Source organism: Sphaeramia orbicularis, chromosome 9 (genome assembly GCF_902148855.1).
Source record: "Sphaeramia orbicularis chromosome 9, fSphaOr1.1, whole genome shotgun sequence".
NCBI classification, from domain to species: Eukaryota; Metazoa; Chordata; class Actinopteri; order Kurtiformes; family Apogonidae; genus Sphaeramia; species Sphaeramia orbicularis.
The window spans coordinates 2,587,956-2,609,396 of NC_043965.1; the positions used below are offsets into that span (position 1 = coordinate 2,587,956).

Consider the following 21,441-nt stretch of genomic DNA (forward strand, 5'->3'; position numbering starts at 1 on the left):
TTTTTTTTTTAATCTTGGCATTGCCTTCTCTCACATGGACCCGAGTGACGTATTCCATTCTTCTCATGTTCCATGTGCTAGTACAGACAGACAATAAAGTCTCCTTGAATTTGTGAATTGAATTTAATTTATACAGTTTGATTAGTCATTATATTCCTTTGACATGAGGCTGAGTTCATTTTGCACAGAAGCAGCCGACAGAAACGTCCTTGACTTTTATATCTGAGGACATTTCAGAGCCTGGACTTTTTCACTTTTCCTGCATTCAACACTTTGACCTGAGTATCTCAGTGTTTCTGCAGGCTTGAATCCACATTTTTACAACATTTTTCATCGTTTGTCACATTTCATTCCTTCCATTCACATAAATCTCAGTTCAACAGGCCTCAGTTATTGTGTTGAACCATCTGAACCATGTTTACATCCACTAATGTTCCATTTGCATTTGTCCATGAATAATGTTTGTTCCACTGACACTGAAGCTGTTAAACCTCATACCTAACAACGTAATGTAATGCAATCTAATCTAATCTAATCTAATCTGATATAATACAATATAATAAGAATTAACACATTTTAAGGATAATTAAGGCTTTAATTAGGACAATCACATTCAAGCCCTGGAGTCTGTTCTTCTATTTTGGCAAAGAATAAAGAAACTGTGGACTTTTTCAAATCTGGCAAAAACTATTTGAGTGCATCAGAAAGATGAGAAACACTTCATTTGTTTTTCTCACAGGTTTTACTTTTGGGTTTAATTCCATTCACATGTAAAGTCCACTGACGACACAAACACATCCAACTATACAAAGTACGCCGCCAACGCCGCCATCTTGTCTTTAGGTTTCTTGGGGTTGCCGCGGCGCCCCCGTCCTCGTCCCCGCCCCCCTCGCCGCGCCCCCCCCGCCCCGGTGCATGGGGTGCCTCATGGTGGCGTGTTTGAGCTCCACCAGGTCCTGGAAGATCTGATCGCAGAAGACGCAGCCGGTGTGTTGGGTTTCACCGGCAGGAAGAGGACTGCGAGTTTTATTAAAGTCCACGGCAACCAGAGAGGCATCACAGGCATCACAACTGTCCTGAGCAACCTGGGAGGAGGAGGAGGAGGAGGAGGAGGAGGAGGAGGAGGAGGAGGAGGAGGAGGAAGAGGAGGAGGAGGAGGAGAGGGTGGAGGAGGAGGAGGAGGAGGAGAGGGTGGAGGAGGTGGAGGAGGAGGAAGAGGAGAGGGAGGAGGAGGAGGAACAGGAGGAGGAGGAGGAGAGGGTGGAGGAGGAGGAACAGGAGGAGGAGGAGGAGAGGGTGGAGGAGGAGGAGGAGGTGGAGGAAGAGGAAGAGAAGGAGGAGGAAGAAGCAGAGGAGGAGGAGGAGAAGAAGGAGGAGGAAGAGGAGAGGGAGGAGGAGGAGAAGGAGAGAGAGTAGGAGGAGGAGAGGGAGGAAGAGGAGGAGGAGGAAGAGGAGGAGGAAGAAAAGGAGAAAGAGGAGGAAGAGGAGGATAAGGAGGAGGAAGAGGAGGAGAAGGAGCAGGAAGGGGAAGAGGAGGAGAAGAGGGAGGAGGAGGACGAAGAGGAGGGGGAGGAGGTGGGGAAGGGGGAGAAGGAGGAGGGGGAAGAAGAGGAGAAGGAGAAGGGGGAGGAAGAGGAAGAGGAGGAGAAGGAGAAGGGGGAGGAAGAGGAAGAGGAGGAGAAGGAGGATAAACAGAGGATGTGTTAAAAGCAGCTGTGACTGAAAACAGACAAATATCAAACACACGAACTGAAACATCAGATGAACACAGTTTCATTATGAAAAGAACAGGAGAAGTTTTACCACAGACTATTTTACCGTCCAGGACCTGGGGTCTGGGCTCAAAGGGTTTGTTATAAATAATAAAATATGTATAAAAATAAAACACGGTTCAGTCACAAAAATCAAAGTGTTATTTCTTCCACTTCCTCAAAAATGAGCAAAACCAAGTAAACACAAAAACACACAAAATCTACATAAAAATCAACTAAATCTAAAACATATGACCCTGGTTGGTTTCAGACTTTTACGTTAATGCAGAAACATTCCAAACTGTGCATTAAACTTCAGATAAAGTCAGATTTTTAACAGTATTATTAGAACGTGTGTTGCAGAACCACTTCCTGTCGTCTCACCTGAACTCGATGCGCGTGTTCAAAGAAATGAACCACCACGTTACATTTGTTACAGGCCATCCTCCACTTGGGTCCAGAGGTGGGGTCCAGCACCAGGACCCCCGAGTCACATTCCACACACTGTCCAATCCCCAGAGAGTTGAGCGAGTGTTGGCAGGAGGGGTGGGTGCACTCATTACAGCCCATACCTGAAGGAAAGAAGAAGAAAGAATAAGCACAAGACAGCACTGAGATGAGATGAGATTAAAAAAGAAAAATGATGAGAAGAAACGATAACAGAAGATAATATAAAAAAAGAAAAAAATAAGAAAAGAGAACAAGAAAACAGAAAATATAAGATAAAAAGAAAAGAAAAACGTTAAGAAAAGACTAGAAAAGATATGATAAAAAAGACAGAAGAAAACAAAAGATAAAAAGAAAGGAAAAAAGATAAGAAAAAAGATAAAAGATTAGAAAAGATATGATTAAAAAACAAGAAAAGATAAGATCTAAAAAAAGAAAAATGATAAGATAAAAAAGAAAAAACAGAATATAAGATAAAATAGAAAAGAAAAATAAGAAAAGATAACATAAGAAAAGAAGACAAAAAAAAAAAGAAGAGAAGATATATGAAAAGATAAGATAAAAAAAGAAGAAAAGGCAACATAAGATAAAAAAGAAAATATAAGATAAAAAAAGATAAGATAAAAAATAAGAGGAAAAGAGAAGATAGAAAGAAAAGTTAAGAAAATACAAGATAAAAGAAAAATGACCCAATCTGATTAGATTAGATCCGATTAGATCACATTAGATTAGATCAGATCAGATCAGATCCTGTCCTAGCATATTCCATGTTCAGTCTTCATTCTGTTGCTCAGTGAATACTTGTCAGAGCAGTGGTACCTTTCTTCATGTCTCTGAAGGGGGGGTTGCTGAAGCAGTATGGACACAGTGGGTAGCTCTTCCCTCGGGCTCCGGACGTCCACAGAACCAGCTCGAAGTCGTCCAGAGGACAGCGCAGCTCCTTGTACAGTTTTATGGCTCCGTTCTGGGGGAGGCTGTAGGTCTCATCACAGTGGGAACAGTGGAGTCTGCTGGGCTTGGCCTGAGGACACCAGGACAGGGACAGCGATGAAGAGGAAGGTGAGGGTGAAGGTGAGGATGAAGAGGAAGGTGAGGGTGAAGGTGAGGGTGAAGGTGAGGGTGAAGGTGAGGGTGAAGGTGAAGGTGAGGGTGAAGGTGAGGGTGAAGGTGAAGAGGAAGGTGAGGGTGAAGGTGAGGGTGAAGGTGAAGAGGAAGGTGAGGGTGAAGGTGAGGGTGAAGGTGAGGGTGAAGGTGAAGAGGAAGGTGAGGGTGAAGGTGAAGGTGAAGGTGAAGAGGAAGGTGATGGTGAAGGTGAGGGTGAAGGTGAGGGTGAAGGTGAAGAGGAAGGTGAGGGTGAAGGTGAGGGTGAAGGTGAGGGTGAAGGTGAAGAGGAAGGTGAGGGTGAAGGTGAAGGTGAAGGTGAAGGTCGGTCGTTTAATGTCAACACGGTACAATGAGTTATTGACTCTGAGTATGTTTTGGCTTTTCCACTGAATGGAACAGAGAAAATTAATCAAAGAAATGAACAAACTAACAAACTAACAAAAAAAATAAAAATGACAAACTATGAAGAAAATCAACAAAGTATGATCAAATATAACAAAAGCTAAAAAAATGACAAAAACAATCAAAAATGAAAAACAAATAAAGAAAATCATTACATCAAAAGACAAAATATGACAAAAAAAAAACAAAAACAACAAAATGATAAAAAAAAATTTAACTAAAAAGACCAAACCAGTGAAAAATAAATGAATAAGAATTAAACAATTTAAGAAATGAACAAACTAATGAAAATAATCAGGAAATCAAACAAAATGACCAAAATAATAAAGAAAATCAACAAAATAATGAAGAAAAAGAGCATAAATGAACAACAGAATAAATAAAATGCTGAAAGTAACGTTCAAATAAGTGCATTAAACAGTAAATCCTACAAATACATGAGCAAAAAGTACGAGTAAAGTTTCCTAAAGTTCCTGAAACTATAAATGTAATAATCATCAGACAGAACAAACACAATGGCAGAAACGTTTCCATCAGAACATGTGAGTGAAACGTCCAGCGGCTGATTCTGCTCATTTATTCAGATCCAAAGAGGACCGACCAAACACAGACTGGACTGGAGGCATGATTTATGCATGAACGTCTAAGTGGTTCTGACGACGACCACAGCGTTTAAGAGCACGAAGGACGCAGCGCCAACCTCACATGACTCACAACACACGCACACACACTGGGAACACACACACATACACACTGGGAACACACACACTGGGAACACACACACGATACACACTGGGAACACACACACACACTAGAAACACAAACTGGAAACATGAAAACTGGGAAACAAGCACTGGGAAACACACATAGGAAACACACACCAGAAACACACACACTGGAAACACACATAAGAAACACACACCAGAAACACACACATGAAACACACCTACTGGGAAACACACACTGGAAACACACACACACACTAGAAACACACACACACAGACACACACTGGAAACACACACTGGAAACACACACACACTGGAAACACACACATGAAACACACACACACACTGGAAACACACACATGAAACACACACACACACACACACACTAGAAACACACACACACACACACACACTAGAAACACACATACACACACACACTGGAAACACACACATGAAACACACACACACACACACACAAGAAACACACACACACACACACACACACACACACAAGAGAAACACAAACACACACACACAGTGTACACACAGCTCTATATGCAAAGTGTCGTGAGAAAACTTTTGTTATATGTTACTGTATGAATAAAATTTGATTGATTGATAGATGAGTTGTGACTGATGGGACCGTCGTGGCTGAATGAATACAAACAGGACGGTGAACCTGACCTGGATGTACTTCATGAAGCGGTGACACTTCCCACAGCGGGACAGGGGTTTTCCAGTGGCAGCGATGGGGGAGAAGGACACCTCCATCAGCTCATCCATGCCTTTAACACACAACAGGGATTTATTATTAGAATATTAGAGTTAGCCTACTGCGTGGACATGTTTCTGTGGATCTTATGTTCAGCCTTCATGGTGGAGGACGATAAGACTTTAATTCAACTGAGCCTCTGTGGCAGCAAAACGAAGATTTATGACCTCCACCAAGGAGCTTATGTTTACCTCCGCCAAGGAGGTTATGTTTTCAGCTGGGTTTGTCTGTCTGTTAGCAAGATAACTCAAAAAGTTATGGATGGAGTTTGATGAAATTTTCAGGAAATGTTAATAATGGCACAAGGAACAAATGATGACATTTTAGTGGTGGTGGTGGTGGTGGTGGTGGGGGTTCAAATTAAAAACACCCCTTCTTGGAGTCCCTCCAGAATGGAACGCTCCCACCTTCTATGAGGGGGGGCTCTGAGTACACTGCTCCCCAAACTAGGTACACAGAACAATAAATGTGAGATCATGAGACCAATTAACCTTTTAAATTTTGATTTAAAAACACTTTGTAAAATTCTGACAAAAAGACTGGAAAGTCTACTGCCAGGACTCTTAAAAGTAGACCAGAATGGGTTTATAATTGACAGACAATTCTACAGGGGTTGGACAAAATAATGGAAACACCTTCACCTCAAGATGATAATGCCCCAATCCATACAGCTAGAATTGTTAAAGAATGGCATGAGGAACATTCTAATGAAGTTGAGCATCTCGTATGGCCGGCACAGTCCCCAGACCTCAACATTATTGAGCATTTATGGTCAGTTTTAGAGATTCAAGTAAGACGTCGATTTCCACCGCCATCGTCTCTAAAAGAGTTGGAGGGTATTCTGACTGAAGAATGGCTTAAAATTCCTTTGGAAAGAATTCACAAGTTGTATGAATCAATACCTCAGAGAACTGAGGCTGTAATTGCCGCAAAAGGCGGACCTACACCATATTAAATTATATTTTGTTGATTTTTTAAGGTGTTTCCATTATTTTGTCCAACCCCTGTATAATGTAAGAAGGGTACTAAATAATTTAACATGACCGAGGGGGGAGCCAAACACAGCTTTCTCAGCATGAGATGTTGAGAAAGCTCGAGACAGGGCAAAGTTATTATTGCTAATGAAAACTAACGAAATGATGAAAACTAGAACTGAAAAAACATTTTCATTAAGTGAAATAAATAAAAACTATAATTAAAAGAAAAAAATTATAACTAACTGAAACTGTATTGTGTGCTTACAAAACTAACTAAAACATATAAAAATTATGGATAAAATTCCCTTCGTTTTCATCTTTTAATGTCAGACTGATATGAAATCGATTTATTTCACTCAAGCAATTTTAGCTGACGGCACCATATGGCATTTCACGCTCTATCATTTGTCGTCACTTGTCATTTAGAGTCGTCTTCTGGTCCTCACTCTACCTGAAAACATGGAGACTAAAGTTGGGAGAAAAAAGCAGAGTCCTGTCTGGGATTTATTTGAATATGATAAAGAAAGATAAAAGATATGAAAAAACTAAAACTAAACTAAAACTAAGCATTTAGAAAAAAATAAAAACTAATAAAAACTAGCAAACCGGCCCTGAAAACTAATTAAAACTAACTGAATGAGAGAAAAAAAAAAGTCATAACTAAATAAAGTAAAACTATAATGAAAAATCCAAAACTATTACAACCTTGTGACAGGGTGGAGTGGACCTATTTATTTGAAATTCTGAGATATTTTAGTTTGGAGGAGGGCTTTTGTAATTGGGTTAAACTTCTTATACAATGATCAATATGCTGAAATAATCACAAATAACATATCTAAACCAATTAAGATAAAAAAAATAAAATCAAAAATCTAAAGTGTGTATTACTATTCCAATTAAAACAATATATTTCTTTCACATTTACTTTGTGTTTTGTTCACTGCTACTTTAGTTTGTGTACCCACTGTTGTAATATTTTTATACTTTCCATCAAACACTAGATGTCCTGTAGACAATCATGCGTTTCATTGGTGAACTCACTGGTGATGGAATCCACAAAGTAGTGGAACTTCCTCTTGAATATGTCGAGTGCGTGTTGCAGGACCTGCTGGAAGTTGGCTTTTCCCAGAGCGATGAGGTTCAGCTGCTTCTCCACCGCACTGCGGATGGTGGGCAACACCAGCTCAGCATCTGCAGGAAAACAGCAGCGCACTGAGGATTTATTATTCACCCACCTGTCAATTCACCTGAACCTTTATTTAACAGTGAATACAAAAACTATTCTACACTTTAATGTCTGTGACAAACTCGTAACATTTGGAAAGAGACAGAATATGGCAACAGCCTCCACAGACTGTAGAATAGAACAGAATAGAATAGAACAGAATAGAATAGAATAGAACAGAACAGAATAGAACAGAACAGAATAGAACACAATAGAATAGAATAGAACAGAATAGAATAGAACAGAACAGAACAGAATAGAATAGAATAGGACCGATAGAACAGAATAGAATAGAATAGGACAGAATAGAATAGAATAGAACAGAATAGAAGAGAATAGAATAGAACAGAATAGAATAGAATAGAACAGAACAGAATAGAATAGAATAAATCTAATAAAAACATTGAACAGAGTCAAGTCTTCATATTAAACAGCTAAATTGGACTGAATTTGCGTTTAATGACCTATCTTGTAGTAGCCGTGCACCAGAACGATGCCCAGATTGGTGGGCTTCAGTTTGCGTCCGTTCTCCACCGTTACGTAGTTTCTCTGGCAGATGTTGTTGATGTGGACGGGGATGCTCGCATCCGTACCTGCAAGACCAGGAAACAAACCAGTTGGTGACACAAACACTGAAACTGTTGGCTGTTCTAGTTTGTCAGCAGGTCAGGTCATTCATGTGTCAGTGACTCTAATTATCTCTGTTTTTAACCCTTTAAAACCATTTGTATCATATTTGCTACACCAGGTTCTGAGACCTCTTTCTAATCAACAAGGTTACTACTTTCCTTAAAAGCCTGTTGTATATGACCTGATATGTGTTTTCTGCCCCCTGGTGGATGATCATCCCACTGCAGCCAGTTGTTGTTGCCTTTTTCAATATGGCCGCTATCGTTAAATCATCCACACACTTTTTTGCAGGAAAGTCTTGGGTAATTTTCAAAAAGTTACACTAAGAAGAACATTTATATTGTTATTCTTTTTTTTTTTTTTTAAAACAAGAACTTCATATGCACTAAAACAATGCATAGTTACTTCATAACTGATTCTTTATAGTACAGTTAAATTGTGCTAAAAATATGTGATACTGCAAAAAGGGTCATAATTACAATTACAACCCTAACCCTAACCCTCTACTACAGGGGTGTCAAACCCATTTAAGTTCAGGTTCCACATTCAGCTAAATTTGATCAGAAGTGGGCCAAACCAGTAAAATAGTAACATAATAATATATAAATAATGTCAAGTCCAAACTTTTCTCTATGTTTTAGAGCGAAAAAAGTAAATTTACATTATGAAAAGATGTACATCTACAAACTATCCTTTAAAAAGATGTGAATAACATGAACAAACTGAAAAAGTAAGTGTAATTCTAACAATATTATGCCTTGGTTTATCATTTACACATGTTCATTATAACTTACAGATCACAGTGGATCTACAAATACATTTAACAACAGGTAGAATATTGTTAAAATTGTACTTACTTCTCTTAAGACATTTCAGGTTGTTCATATTTGTTCAGGTTATTCACATTTTTTACGAAATTATACTTTGTTTTAGTGTAAATACATGAAAATATTTACATTTACTAAGAGATCAATTTGGAGTTGTCATTATTTATGTTATTATGATAGTATTTGACTGGTCCTGCCCACTTGAGATTGAATTGGTCTGAATGTGGAACCTGAACTAAAAGGATTGTTAATATCATAGTGTAATTTTTGCATTTCACAACTTCATCCCGCAGGCCAGACTGGACCCTTTTGTGGGCCAGATTTGGCCCTGGGGCCGCATGTTTGACACCTGTGCTCTACTGTGTGAAAGAGGCCCAGCCCAGACAAACCGATGCCGTGTTTCTCCATGAGGGTGATGAGTTCGGCCTCCGTCAAGTAGTCCGGCGGATTCGTCTGCTTTTCCACCAGCTTGATCTCGTCCACGGTGAAAGCGTCTCCGCGTTCACAAACCGGCATGGCCTCCTCCAGAGGGATTCCCTGCCACGGCATCACCGCCGTGTAACCTTCATATGTGGAATACACTCAGTCAGATCCATCCAATACAACAATGGTTACTGTAAATATTAGCACTTCTTTCAGCAATATTAACCCTTTATCAGGCAAATGACCATTTTTGGTCATTTCATTAACCCATAAAGACCCATTTTTGACCCATTTTGCTATTTTTTTCCTCTATTTTTAACTTTTTTTATCACCCTTTATTCTAATATTATGCTCAGTATTTTGAAATCTCAAGTGAAAATCTTGAGTGTGAGAGTACAATATTATTATCATTATTATTACTATTATGAATATTATTAATATTGATACTATTAGCATTATTATTAATGTTAATACTATTATTATCATTTTCAGTATTATTGTTGCTATTATTATCATTATTATTATTATTATTATTATTATTATTATTGTTGTTATTATTAGCATTACTATTATTGTTAATACTATTATTTTTTTCATCATCATCACCATTATCATTATTATTATTATTAAAATTATTATTATTACTATTATATTGTTACCATTAGTATTATTATTTCTGTTAATTCTATTATTATTATCATCATTATTAGTATTATTGTTGCTATTAATATTATTGTTAATACTATTATTTTTTATCATCATCACCTTTATTATCATCATTATTATCATTATTATTATTATTATTGCTATTATATTGTTACCATTAGCATTATTATTACTGTTAATACTATTATTATTATCATTAATAGTATTATTGTTGCTATTAATATTATTGTTTCTATTAGAATGATTATTTCTTTTATTACAATTATTATCATCATTATTATCATAATTATTGTTAATGTTATTATTAATAATAATAATAAAAACACGTAGTCATCAACCTACCTGGTGATATCAGCGTTTTGCCGCTACATGAGAAGGACTCTCCTCCGATGTTGAAGTCGATGGTGGTCTGTAGATACTTGCAGTCCTGACTGACAGTGGCGATGAAATGCCGTGTGATGTACTCGTAGAGACGCCAGCCGTCACTTCCTGTGCAGAAGCAGTGGACGAAACCAGGTCAAACTCTTCTATTAATGTTTCTGATGCTTCGTTTAAAGCAGCAGAATGTGGCTGTGACTTTACTGAGGTGAGAGCACATACACTACAAACAAAAAGTTAAGGATATTTTGAATTTTTGGGCTATTTTTTTTCAGTTGGGATTCTTGCACAGCGCTTTTAACTTTTTTGTGTGTGAACTGAATTGAAAGACATTTTTTTAATGACCAGACATAACTTTATTTACAAATGGCAAAAATGACCAAAAAAATGACCAAAAAAAAGAAATATCCTTAACTTTTTGTTTGTAGTGTGCGTTATTTGTGGATATTCTGGGAAGTAAAAACAGAATCATCATCATAATGAGTAAGAAACAACTTCCTATATAAGATATTTAAAATCAGGATATCAGTCTGATGGACCTGTTACAGATATAGTTCATATAGTTCGATGTCCCACCTAGTTCCCCCTCTGACGCCGCCCGCATGGGGGTGATGGGTGGGTGGTCTCCAGCATCTGTTCCTTTCCTGGGTCGGTTTATTCCAGCAGAAAGCAGAGTCTTCACCTGGTAGACATGTAATGGACCACATTTAAGTGCATCCACACACAAACTGACACTGAATATGAGACCCTGCATTTAGGGTTTGCACTAAGATGTTTTCTTTTGATAGTTTCTAGTCTGGTAGAACTTAATTTGAGCAAAAAAAAATTGGCACAGACATTGCATTTGGTGATGAAGTTAATGATACAATGAAGTTGAAACCGTGCACCTGAATGAGGAATAGAATAGAATAGAATTATAAAATAGAATAAATTAGAATAAAACAGAATAGAATGAAATAGAATAAAAGAATAAAATAGAACTGAATTGAACAGAATAGAATACAATAAAATAGAGCAGAATAGAATAGAACTGAGTAAAACAGAATAGAACAGAACACAATAGAACAGAATGAAAGAATAAAATAGACCACAACAGAATAGAACTGAACTGAATTTAACAGAATAGATTAAAATAGAATAGCTTTAATTGTCATTGCGTGTTCAGTGCTTTTCCAGACAGTGCAACAATATGAATAAAAAAACCAACACGTCAGAAAATAAGAATTGAATATGAATATAAATTTTTTAGAAAAAGCCCCTAAAAAGTAAAAGAAGAAAATATAATATCGAATTTAAACAAAAGTAAAATAAAAACAGAACTGAAGTAGAACAGTAGAAAAGGAGAATTCTTGTAATATTTCTTATGTACAGTCAGTGTTGTGCTGCTACTGGAACCGCAATTTCCTGATGGATCAATAAAGTTCAATGTAATCTAATGTAATCTGTATTCTAATGCATTTGGTCTGTGTAAACGTAAATACCACAGTTGTTTATTTGCGTGAAGTACATGAAGTGAGACTCATGGAGAAGTTTGTTAACACCAGGTGTGAATGGAACTGGAACCGTCACAGTGTTAACCCTTTTTTTTCCACATTCAACACCGATTTTATTGATATCAAACCTAAGTAATGTATCACTAAAATAAGACTTCACTTTGCATACTGTACAATGTAAGATGAGCACTAGCAATAATATTAAGAATGTTAACCCTTAAATCCCAGCTGCTGCCTCACCTCCTCCGCCCAGAAGGGGCTGTTGGCCTGCTGCTTCAGGGTTCCCTTCAGGTCAAAGTTCTCCGGGTACTGGGTGGTCTCAGTACGGGGGTAGCTGATGTAGCCCTGCGTGTACAGACGCTCTGCGATCTGCATCGTATGCTGGGGACCCATGCCTAACACAACACAAACAACAATCACTTATCATTTCTTGTAGTTTTATTTAATTAAACTATAAAACTATGAACTGGAAACTAATCATTTCAATGACAGGAACTCAATTAAGTCTTATTTTTGGTGTCAGTGGAGAAAAATTCCATTAAAACCTAAACTTTTCAAATGGTCTTGGCTTTTGTGTTTAATTATAAGCATGTTATGTCTATATGGATGATAAAACATAATTGCTAGGCCTGTAACGGTCCACATACTGAACCGAACCGTTTCGGTACACAGCTGTATCCAAACGGCACAGTATGTTGAGAAAAAGAAAAAGGAACTACAGATGTCGGTCAATGCGGAACTTTAAATCCACGCAAGTTCCACATGGACATATTGAAGGAGTGCACATTGACACAAAATACGAAATAGCAGCACTCGCTCTCTCTCTCTTTCTTTCTCTCTCTCTCTCTCCCTCTCTCTCTCTCTCACACACATACTGTATAATAGCAGTTTGTTAGCTGTTCTAAACTAAAATAAATAATTAGGTTAATTTTGTTGTCAGTGTTTCTCTTCAGTTTGTTTAAACAGAACACCAGTTTACCCTCTTGTTAATGTTGCACTTCATGTGGAAGTTTTTTGTTGTTCTTTTTATGCAGAATGTGAACTGACCGAACTGGGATTACATTTTTGTTGTTTGTTCAAAACTACCTTTCTGGTAAAAATGCAATACTAATGTTTAAAATACATTTAGTAATATTTGATTTGTTTTATTTTCTATTTGATTTATAGCAGCAGAATTATATTATTCCAGTTTTTCTATATTCTATTGTCTCCAAAAATTGGGGGGAAATGTTCAAAAATTCATAATAAATGCATTAAAGACATTTTGAGGGGTTTTCTTTCTTCCTGTACCGAACCGAAAAAACAAACCGTGGCTTTCAAAACCGAAAATGTACTGAACCGAAAATTTTGTGTACCGTTACAGGCCTAATAATTACTCCGCAGCTGAACACAGTATCTCAGACCTGTACTGGTTTTGCATGTGTTAATCAGATTAAAATAGTCCCAGTGTCCCTGTATGTCAGCGTCATGTTATATGTGAATCAACCCCCAGTTGAATGTGTGAGGTTGTCAGGTTCTGTTCTATGTTCCAGTCCTGTGGTCTGGATGCAGATCAATCTAACAGTAGAAGTGGGCGGGACTTTCACTGGAGGAGAACTGAACTAATCCAATCAAAGTCCATATATGACTTCTATCAGTGATCAATAGGAACTAGACTGATATCTGGGTGCTTCTATGAAACTGGACCTAAAAACAGGACAGAGGGGCTAAACATTCAAACCAGATGTAGACGAATGTTATGAAGCAAGTATGGAAGCACTTTGGGTCGATTTAAAAAAAAAAAAATTACTGAGATAAAAGAGAAACTATTTTCAGATAAAACACATTTTTATATTATTTTTATACAAAAATCCGCATGTAACAGTAAAAAGGACACGAAAATTACGCACTACTATTAAACTGTTACAAAATCATTCGTGATTTATATGTGTTTAAATGTTCAGGTTCTGCATGTAACACCAGTGGACATGATGGGTTCCACACCAAACCTGGAATGAGACTGAGACTGATGAAAAACCCACATGTGGATTAGAAAAACCACTAGGATCGACACATTTAACACAGTGTCTTTATTTATAGTCTATAGAAGACCATTTACAGACATGTTTTCACACCTAATGCACTGACACCTAGGGAGATTTAATGTCCATATTTGGGTCCTATTTTTGGACCCAATATTTTATTAAAAATTCATTAATTATGGGATGGCTCAGAGGAAGAGTAGAATTTTTTTTTGCACTTATGTGAGGTCATCATTAGGGTTAGGGTTAGGGAAATATGTCTACATTTACCTTTTATTATTGGGTCTAAAAAGCTGAAAAAGTGACAGATACTAAAATAAACCCCGTTTCAGAGAAACACACATATGTAACATTTTATATGCTATCAACCATCAAAATATGGACCATTAGGAGTAAAGGCACATTTTTTCTATTACAACAAATCGTCAACAACTCAGAAATCAAAGTATTTCACAACTGTGAACCAAGGTTATTATCGTAAACGAAAACTCACGAAATGATGAAAACTAAAATTGTAAAAACATTTTCATTAACTGAAATAAAGAAAAACTATGATTAAAAGAAAAAAAAAAACGATAACTAACTGAAACCGTATTGTGTGTTTACAAAACTAACTAAAACGTATAAAAATTATGGATAAAATTCCCTTCATTTTTGTCTTTGTCAATGTCGGATTGATATGAAATCGATTCATTTCACTCTAGCAATTTTAGCTAGCGGCACCATATGACACTTCATGATCCGCCACTTGTCGTCATTTGTCGTTTAGTCGTCTTCTGGTCCCCACTCTACTTGGAAACATGGAGACTAAAGTTGGGAGAAAGCAGCAGAGTCCTGTCTGGGATTTATTTGAATACGACGGCGAAGAAGATAAAAGACACGACAAAACTAAAATTAATACTAAAACTAAACTAAAACTAAGCATTTAGAAAAAAAAACAAAAACTAATAAAAACTAGCAAATCTGCTCTAAAAACGAATTAAAACTAAATGAATTAGAGAAAAAAAGTCAAAACTAAATAAAACTAAACTAGAATGAAAAATCCAAAACTATTATAACCTTGCTGTGAACAAACTTTGCAGACATTGTCCCAAGGAAGATACATAGAAAGTTTGAAATGAATTCAACCAGTAGTTTAGTCAGAGAGAACTGTTATTGAAGATAACATCAGACCCAGAGCCTTCACAGTAGCTCGTGCCCGACAGACCGGTGAGATAAAAACTAGATAAAAACCACTTGTGTGAAACGTACCGAGGGCAGAACTGGCCACTCTGAGCATCTCCACTGTGTTCAAAGCCTGAGGCCTCTGCTTCGCCTTCTCTTTCTTACTCACTGACTCCACCTGGAACAGAGACACAGAGACGTTTTAGTAATACTGACAAATAAAAATCTAAGAGATCATCTATGGTCACACTCCTGTGGTGAATCTGCAAAACCTGAACCTGTGTAACATGAAATGCATCAATTACAATGTGTTTGACAGAACTGATGATTCCTACAAATCAACTAATAACAAAGAGGCCACATTTACTGTTCAAGATGAATGAGTGGCTTCCTAATATTGGCATGAATGTTAAATTTAATTGGTCATGTTTTTAGATTAGGTTAGATTAGATTAGATTAGATTTGGCTAGGTTAGGTTAGGTTAGGTTAAATTAGATTAGATTAAATTAGAATAGATTATATTATATTAGATTAGGTCAAATTATATTATATTATAATAGATTAGACTAGATTGGATTACATTAGAATAGATTATATTAGACTACATGTGAGACTATATCCCCGAAATCGAGTTTCGGGGATATAATAACTATTAAAAACTATATACTATACTATAAACTATATATAACATTAATATCAACATCATTTTTATAAAAAAAATCCATGACACATCACGTCTACAGCTTTTAGATGTCCTGTTCATGAAGATTTGAGATTAAAAAAAAAAAAATCAATATTTCCTTAAAGTTTAATGAGGGGAAATGTGAAGAAAGTTGATGGTTAGTTGGTCATGGATGCATTTTTTGAAGCTTGGTTTAAATTATTATCTTTGCTTCCCACAAGAGAGGGTTTTTACTTAATTTCTCTCAACACTGATTTTGTTTTTTTATCCATGACTATGATTTTAAATGTTCTTCCTCTAAATTTCAAAAGTATTTTTCATGCTACAACTGTAAATGACAATTTTCTGCCACAACTAACCATCTACTTTCATCACATCTTACTGAGGGAGAAAAATCTCCCATTAAACTTTAAGGAAATATCGATGTTTATATCACAAATCATCATGAACAGGACATCATACAGCTGTAGAACATGATGTGTCCCAGTACTTTTGACTATTTAGTTTAGAAACTAACAGCTGCAGATCTGGAAAAATTTACGCCACAAAACATGAATATTGATGGATTTCAAGTGTTGACAGAGTGTGAAACAGCCCCGTCTCTCTGTCAGTCTCTCTCACCTGGGCCTCCCTGGACGTTTTGGCCAAGTTGACGAACATCTGTCCCACCTCCCTGTCAAAGACCCGGACCCGGTTCCAGTCCAGTGTCAGCGGGCTCTCCTTCCCTTTGAAAACCTGATCAGAACCAAACACAGAAGGTCTGAACATCTAGCACAGTTAGAGGGAACCCTTATACCTCAGCTGGAGGTCTGACCCCCCTGGACCCACCTTCGCCTGGATGACCCAGTAAGTCTCAGGTTTGAAGGACTGGATCTTATCGTGACGTTCCACACAGAAGCCCAGCGTCGGGGTCTGACATGGTCCAAAGGAGATCAGGGACGAGTCCAAGTTTCCGTATTTACCCTGGAAATACTTAGTCTGGAAGCTGAGGATGTAATGAAGGAACAGAAAACAGATCTAGGTCACAGTTATCGTAATCATATTAAAAAACAGCCGATCAAAACGTGTCACTGCAAAAACACAAAAAAAGGAAATTGAAGTTTCCAATAAAACCTGGCAGTTAACAAGTGTGGAAACTGAACTATTGTTTCAATTATTGCATGAAATTTTTAGGATGAAGCGTCCAGTTTTAGTTGAATAATCACGGAACAGTTCAACCATGAGGTGCATCTTTTTTTATTTTCTATAGAGGGTATGCAAATACGTCACTTCCCCCTCGGGCCACGCCCCTCTAAGTCAGACTGAGTGTCTTAAACCAACCTGCTCAACATGACGGAGTATAGCAGTAAACACAGCCAGAGAAAAGGGAACATGTGAAATATGAAACTAAATGAAGGACAATTGGACTGGACATGGATCTGTACGAGCTACCAAAGAACAAGTGGTCCATGAACACTGACATGTGGACACAAATGGAGGACCCAGACCTGATCCAGGGTGGAGGGGATCAGCGCTATTTTTACCTGAAACAAATATACATGGTTTCATCATCACTGACAACCGGGGTCCAAAACTAGGACCAGAACCAGCTGATCCACAGTGCATTTACAGCAGACTGTGGACTGACCCCAGTGAATATATGCATGATCTACTGGGACTGAGGAGATTTACTGAGTCTAGTTCAGATCCAGTCCTTTATCCAACACAGATACTACTGCTGTGGACCAGCAGGGCACCACTGGATTCTGGGAAATTATGATATTTTTCCCACCTGTTTGTAAATTACAACATTATTCTTGTAATATTATGGCTTTATTATCAGAATATGACGACTGTAATCTCATAAACAAATTACATTTTTGTTAAATTATGAGGTTTTTTTTATAACTATGACTTTATTCTCATCGCATTGTGATTCTTTTTGTATTTGAAATTATTATCATAAAATTACACGTTTTATGTCGATATTTTATGACTTTATGCTCGTAGTTACAAGTGTTTTAATTTTCTTATGTGGCTCTAATACGCCATCGTAGCTTTATTCTCCAGTTCCCCCGTATTTGAAAAACTAGGTTAGCCTCAGTTTCAGTTAGTTAGTTTAGTTTAGTTTAGTTAGTTTTACTAATCATGTAGGAGCACAAGGTTCACAATCACAAAATGAAGACAAAAACCATGAAAGATCTGATCATGAAACCAAGAGCTGCACTAAGAAGTAACGTTAGCCAAAACAATATGTAATTTAAGGTCTGATTTTACCCAAAAATACAGCACAAATTAATACCTGACACGAAACAGGATCCACAGATCTAGGTTTGGTTTCCTGGATTTGTGGATCCATCTACTTCTCTTTTCTTTGTCTTTCGGTGTCTGTAAAATGATAGCTCCCACTGCTTTAAGAACCTGTTCATACAATCAATTGCACAACAGCTCTTCCCCACTTTTTTATGAAATATTGTTCTTCAGTTTAGACGGTATTGAAGCCAACGCTGCTACTCATCTCCCTCTTTCTGTCACTCAGTGGGCGGAACCGCAGTGACTTCCGCTAGTGGTGACGTCACGTGCATACCCTCTATTATGACTTAGGCAATTACGCTATGAGGCTAACGATATGTGTGGACATTAGAACTTTACTAAACCAACCAACAGAATGTTGGACTCAGACTTCCACACAGTTGCTAAACTCATGGTTGTCATCTCGGTCGCTCATATTCATCGTTCCCCTGCCAACAGTCGGCCCAACAGCCTCTGAACCTCATAGACCAGGGTTTGCACACATTTATCAAGGTCAAATTGAAGCATTTTCACCTTATTGCTGGGGTCAAACACATATCTACAGAAATACATACACTCGTGATTATTTTTTCACTGTCTATCACAATGATGTACTGTACATTATATTATGCTTTAAACATCTAAAAATAACTATATTATAATACTGGAAGGTCTCAGAGCATCTGTCTGTGTGTTTATCTGTGTGGTTCTAAGAAATTGAGATGTTTTAACGGGCCAATTTGGTACCTACAGCTGAGGAATAGTCCCATCTCGACATTTAATAACATTTTTTTCTTATAAATTCCCTTTTTTAAAGTCAGGAGGGACTGATTTAATTCAGGTTGCTAAGGAGTTGCCAGGGAGAGGGACAGGAAGCAGCTTTTCATGTCAGTAGGAAGTTGTGCAGTACCACACTGCAAGACGGGAAATGAAGTTAAAAACACGAACAACAAATTTACTAACTTCAGTCCCTAGACATTGGTATTAATATATTAATTGTTGTTTAAATGTTAAAGAATGATTTATGAAACAATTTTTATATCAGTACTTATAAAATATAGATTAACCTGTTTTCCCAAAAGTCAATTCCTCCTAGCATCAAAACTACCACATCTAGAACTTGTCGTTCCCCATGGGTCAACGCGCTAGTGTTTCATAATAGCAAAAAGTTTAAAAACTAAAGGAGAACACAAAGTTTTATTCAAAAAAGGGAAGACACTTGGCGTTCTTCAGACACACTCTTAACAAACCAAAGATTACGATAAAAACGTACGTGGAGTCGACCTGAGAACACCTGGGAATGTTCTTTTTTGACATAAAGTTTTATTTGTCTAAATGTATCACCTCTAAGTAGCTTTGTCTTGGCATCTAATCTGGCAGAGTTAATATTAAAAATACATAAATAAATAAATCACAGAGTTAGAATTCCAAGCACTTTAAGCTGCAGCAGACTTTCATGACCAATTTTTCATCAAATCTGTCAACCCTCAGTCATATCCTTAGTATCACGAATCTGTAAGTCTTTCTGTGATTACACACCTGAATCTCTTGCATTATGGTGAACAGTTTCTTGGCTGCTACAGACATGATGCAGAAATGGCAAGAGCTCCCTTCCCTCTATGCATATTCCTCCAGCCGTTTCCGCGTTTCAGCCGTTTCCACGTCGTGTTTGTTGCTTTTTCACGCCACTGCCAAGCAGCTGTGCAAACCTCCGTTTCCCACAATGCACGTTGCGACAAAATTCTGAAGATGCCCGAGAGACCTCCCCGCTCTGTTTGTAAACACATGGTTTATTTATGATGGATGGCACGAAGAAATTATTCACCGTGAGGGAAGAGATTCAGGTGAGTAATCACAGAAAGACTTACAGATTCGTGATACTGAGGATATGACTGAGGTTTGACAGATTTGATGAAAAATTGGTCACGAAAGTCTCCCGCACCTTTAAAGGAAAATTCAAGCACTTTTCAGACCTTGAATTCACAGCATTGAAATTCAAGCATTGTCAAGGACTTCACAGCCCCGTACAGACCCCGACAGACCCTGTGGAGCTGTAAAACGTACCGAGTGAAGGCACATCCAATGCGCAGATCCAGCTCCTGCCGTGCGTCCACCGACAGGGCTTCGTTGCGGTTGGGTTCTCCCAGGCGGTTCATAGCGTTCCAGATGTCGGTGTCAGTGATGGAGCTGAATTTGGCTCGGTAAACGCTCTTCTCTCGGCCACTGGACTTGTTCATCACGGGCTGGATGGCGTCCAGCACCTGGAAGGCAGGACAGATACTAGTCCAACTCCAACTCTACCAGACATCAAACCCCGGACACGTGATGTGAATTACCTCGAAACAGATGTTCTCGCCTTCTTTATCACAGTCCAGCCATAAAACTACGTAGTCACAGCCTCTGGCTTCAACCTGGAGAAACACAGCAAAACTGTGGTGAGCGTCAGATATGACACCCACCGCTAAAGCACAGAAGTCCAGGAGGAACATGGGTGTTTTTAATGAGCAAGATCACTTTTTTCAGATTCAGGTTCAATTTATTGTCATTACACATTGAACATGGCAATGAAACAGCTTAGTATCTAGTCAAAAGTGCAATAGCAACCATGTATGCAGTACAGAGTCAAAGGCTTAGGCTCCACCAGATCACAGATTTTGATTCTGTCAGATAGTTTTGATCATTGTAAATATTGTAAATAGAGAATTGATCCTTTGTTTTTGTGTTAACAGTTCAGTGTCTGTAGGGGAGGGAAGCCATATTGTTTTCACAGTTTTCTCCTGTTTTTTGGTTAAGAAGGTTAGTAATTGTTGTTCTTTTTGTTTGTTAGATAAGGAAGTTTTCTGCTTAAGAACCATTTTGTTTGTTTTGGCCATGCCCTCCATGACGCCTTTTGTTGTGATGATAAATAATTAAATATTATATTGGACTGTATAGTAGCTGCATGGGCTTTTATTGGAAGCTGGAAGAAGGAGGGGAGCCATTTTATGTTATGTTCTGGTTTCCCTAGCCTGGGGTGTAACAACGAACGAGCACACACAAAAAAAATCAGATTTCACCCAAAAATTCAAAAGAACGTGTCTGAACGAGTGCACCTGTCTGAACGTAGTGATCGACTATACTTCTGAAAAACCAACCTGGAGGAACTTGACCATGTTGAGTTTGGGGTTGGCCTCCTTCTTCTCTGTGGGAGCTTTGCTGAACAGTTCTGCAGGATCCACCTTGTCCCAGTTGTTGTACTTCCCTTAAAAACACACAGGAGGACTGAGTGGTCATTTCTATTTAAAGACTTCACACAAACACAGCGTTCATTTAATGAAAGACAGAGGAGCAGACACAGCATCAGTACAGTGATATTTATATGATGCGCCAACATACATTCAAATACTGACACCTTCAGCTCTATATATACACTATGTGGACAAAAGTATGTGGACATGTTAAATTCAGGTGTTTCTTTTCTAACAGGGGTGTGGGATACAAAA

General features: G+C 37.8%; 1 protein-coding gene across 1 annotated transcript in view; it reads right to left on the bottom strand.

Annotated features, from left to right (window-relative positions):
* Positions 1-582: 582 nt before the first annotated feature.
* Positions 583-21,441, bottom strand: part of top3b (DNA topoisomerase III beta) — a 28,709-nt gene continuing 7,850 nt past the window's right edge. The window contains exons 3-18 of the mRNA XM_030144379.1: positions 21,094-21,200; positions 20,296-20,370; positions 20,024-20,220; positions 16,517-16,673; positions 16,310-16,423; positions 15,094-15,184; positions 12,062-12,216; positions 10,905-11,010; positions 10,293-10,439; positions 9,251-9,424; positions 7,869-7,997; positions 7,221-7,370; positions 5,115-5,215; positions 3,018-3,219; positions 2,136-2,323; positions 583-1,085 (exon numbers count right to left, since the gene is read on the bottom strand). Of these exons, the coding sequence (XP_030000239.1) occupies positions 840-1,085; positions 2,136-2,323; positions 3,018-3,219; positions 5,115-5,215; positions 7,221-7,370; positions 7,869-7,997; positions 9,251-9,424; positions 10,293-10,439; positions 10,905-11,010; positions 12,062-12,216; positions 15,094-15,184; positions 16,310-16,423; positions 16,517-16,673; positions 20,024-20,220; positions 20,296-20,370; positions 21,094-21,200 (2,339 nt within the window). The 3' untranslated portion in view covers positions 583-839. The remainder of the gene's footprint in view (positions 1,086-2,135; positions 2,324-3,017; positions 3,220-5,114; positions 5,216-7,220; positions 7,371-7,868; positions 7,998-9,250; positions 9,425-10,292; positions 10,440-10,904; positions 11,011-12,061; positions 12,217-15,093; positions 15,185-16,309; positions 16,424-16,516; positions 16,674-20,023; positions 20,221-20,295; positions 20,371-21,093; positions 21,201-21,441) is intronic.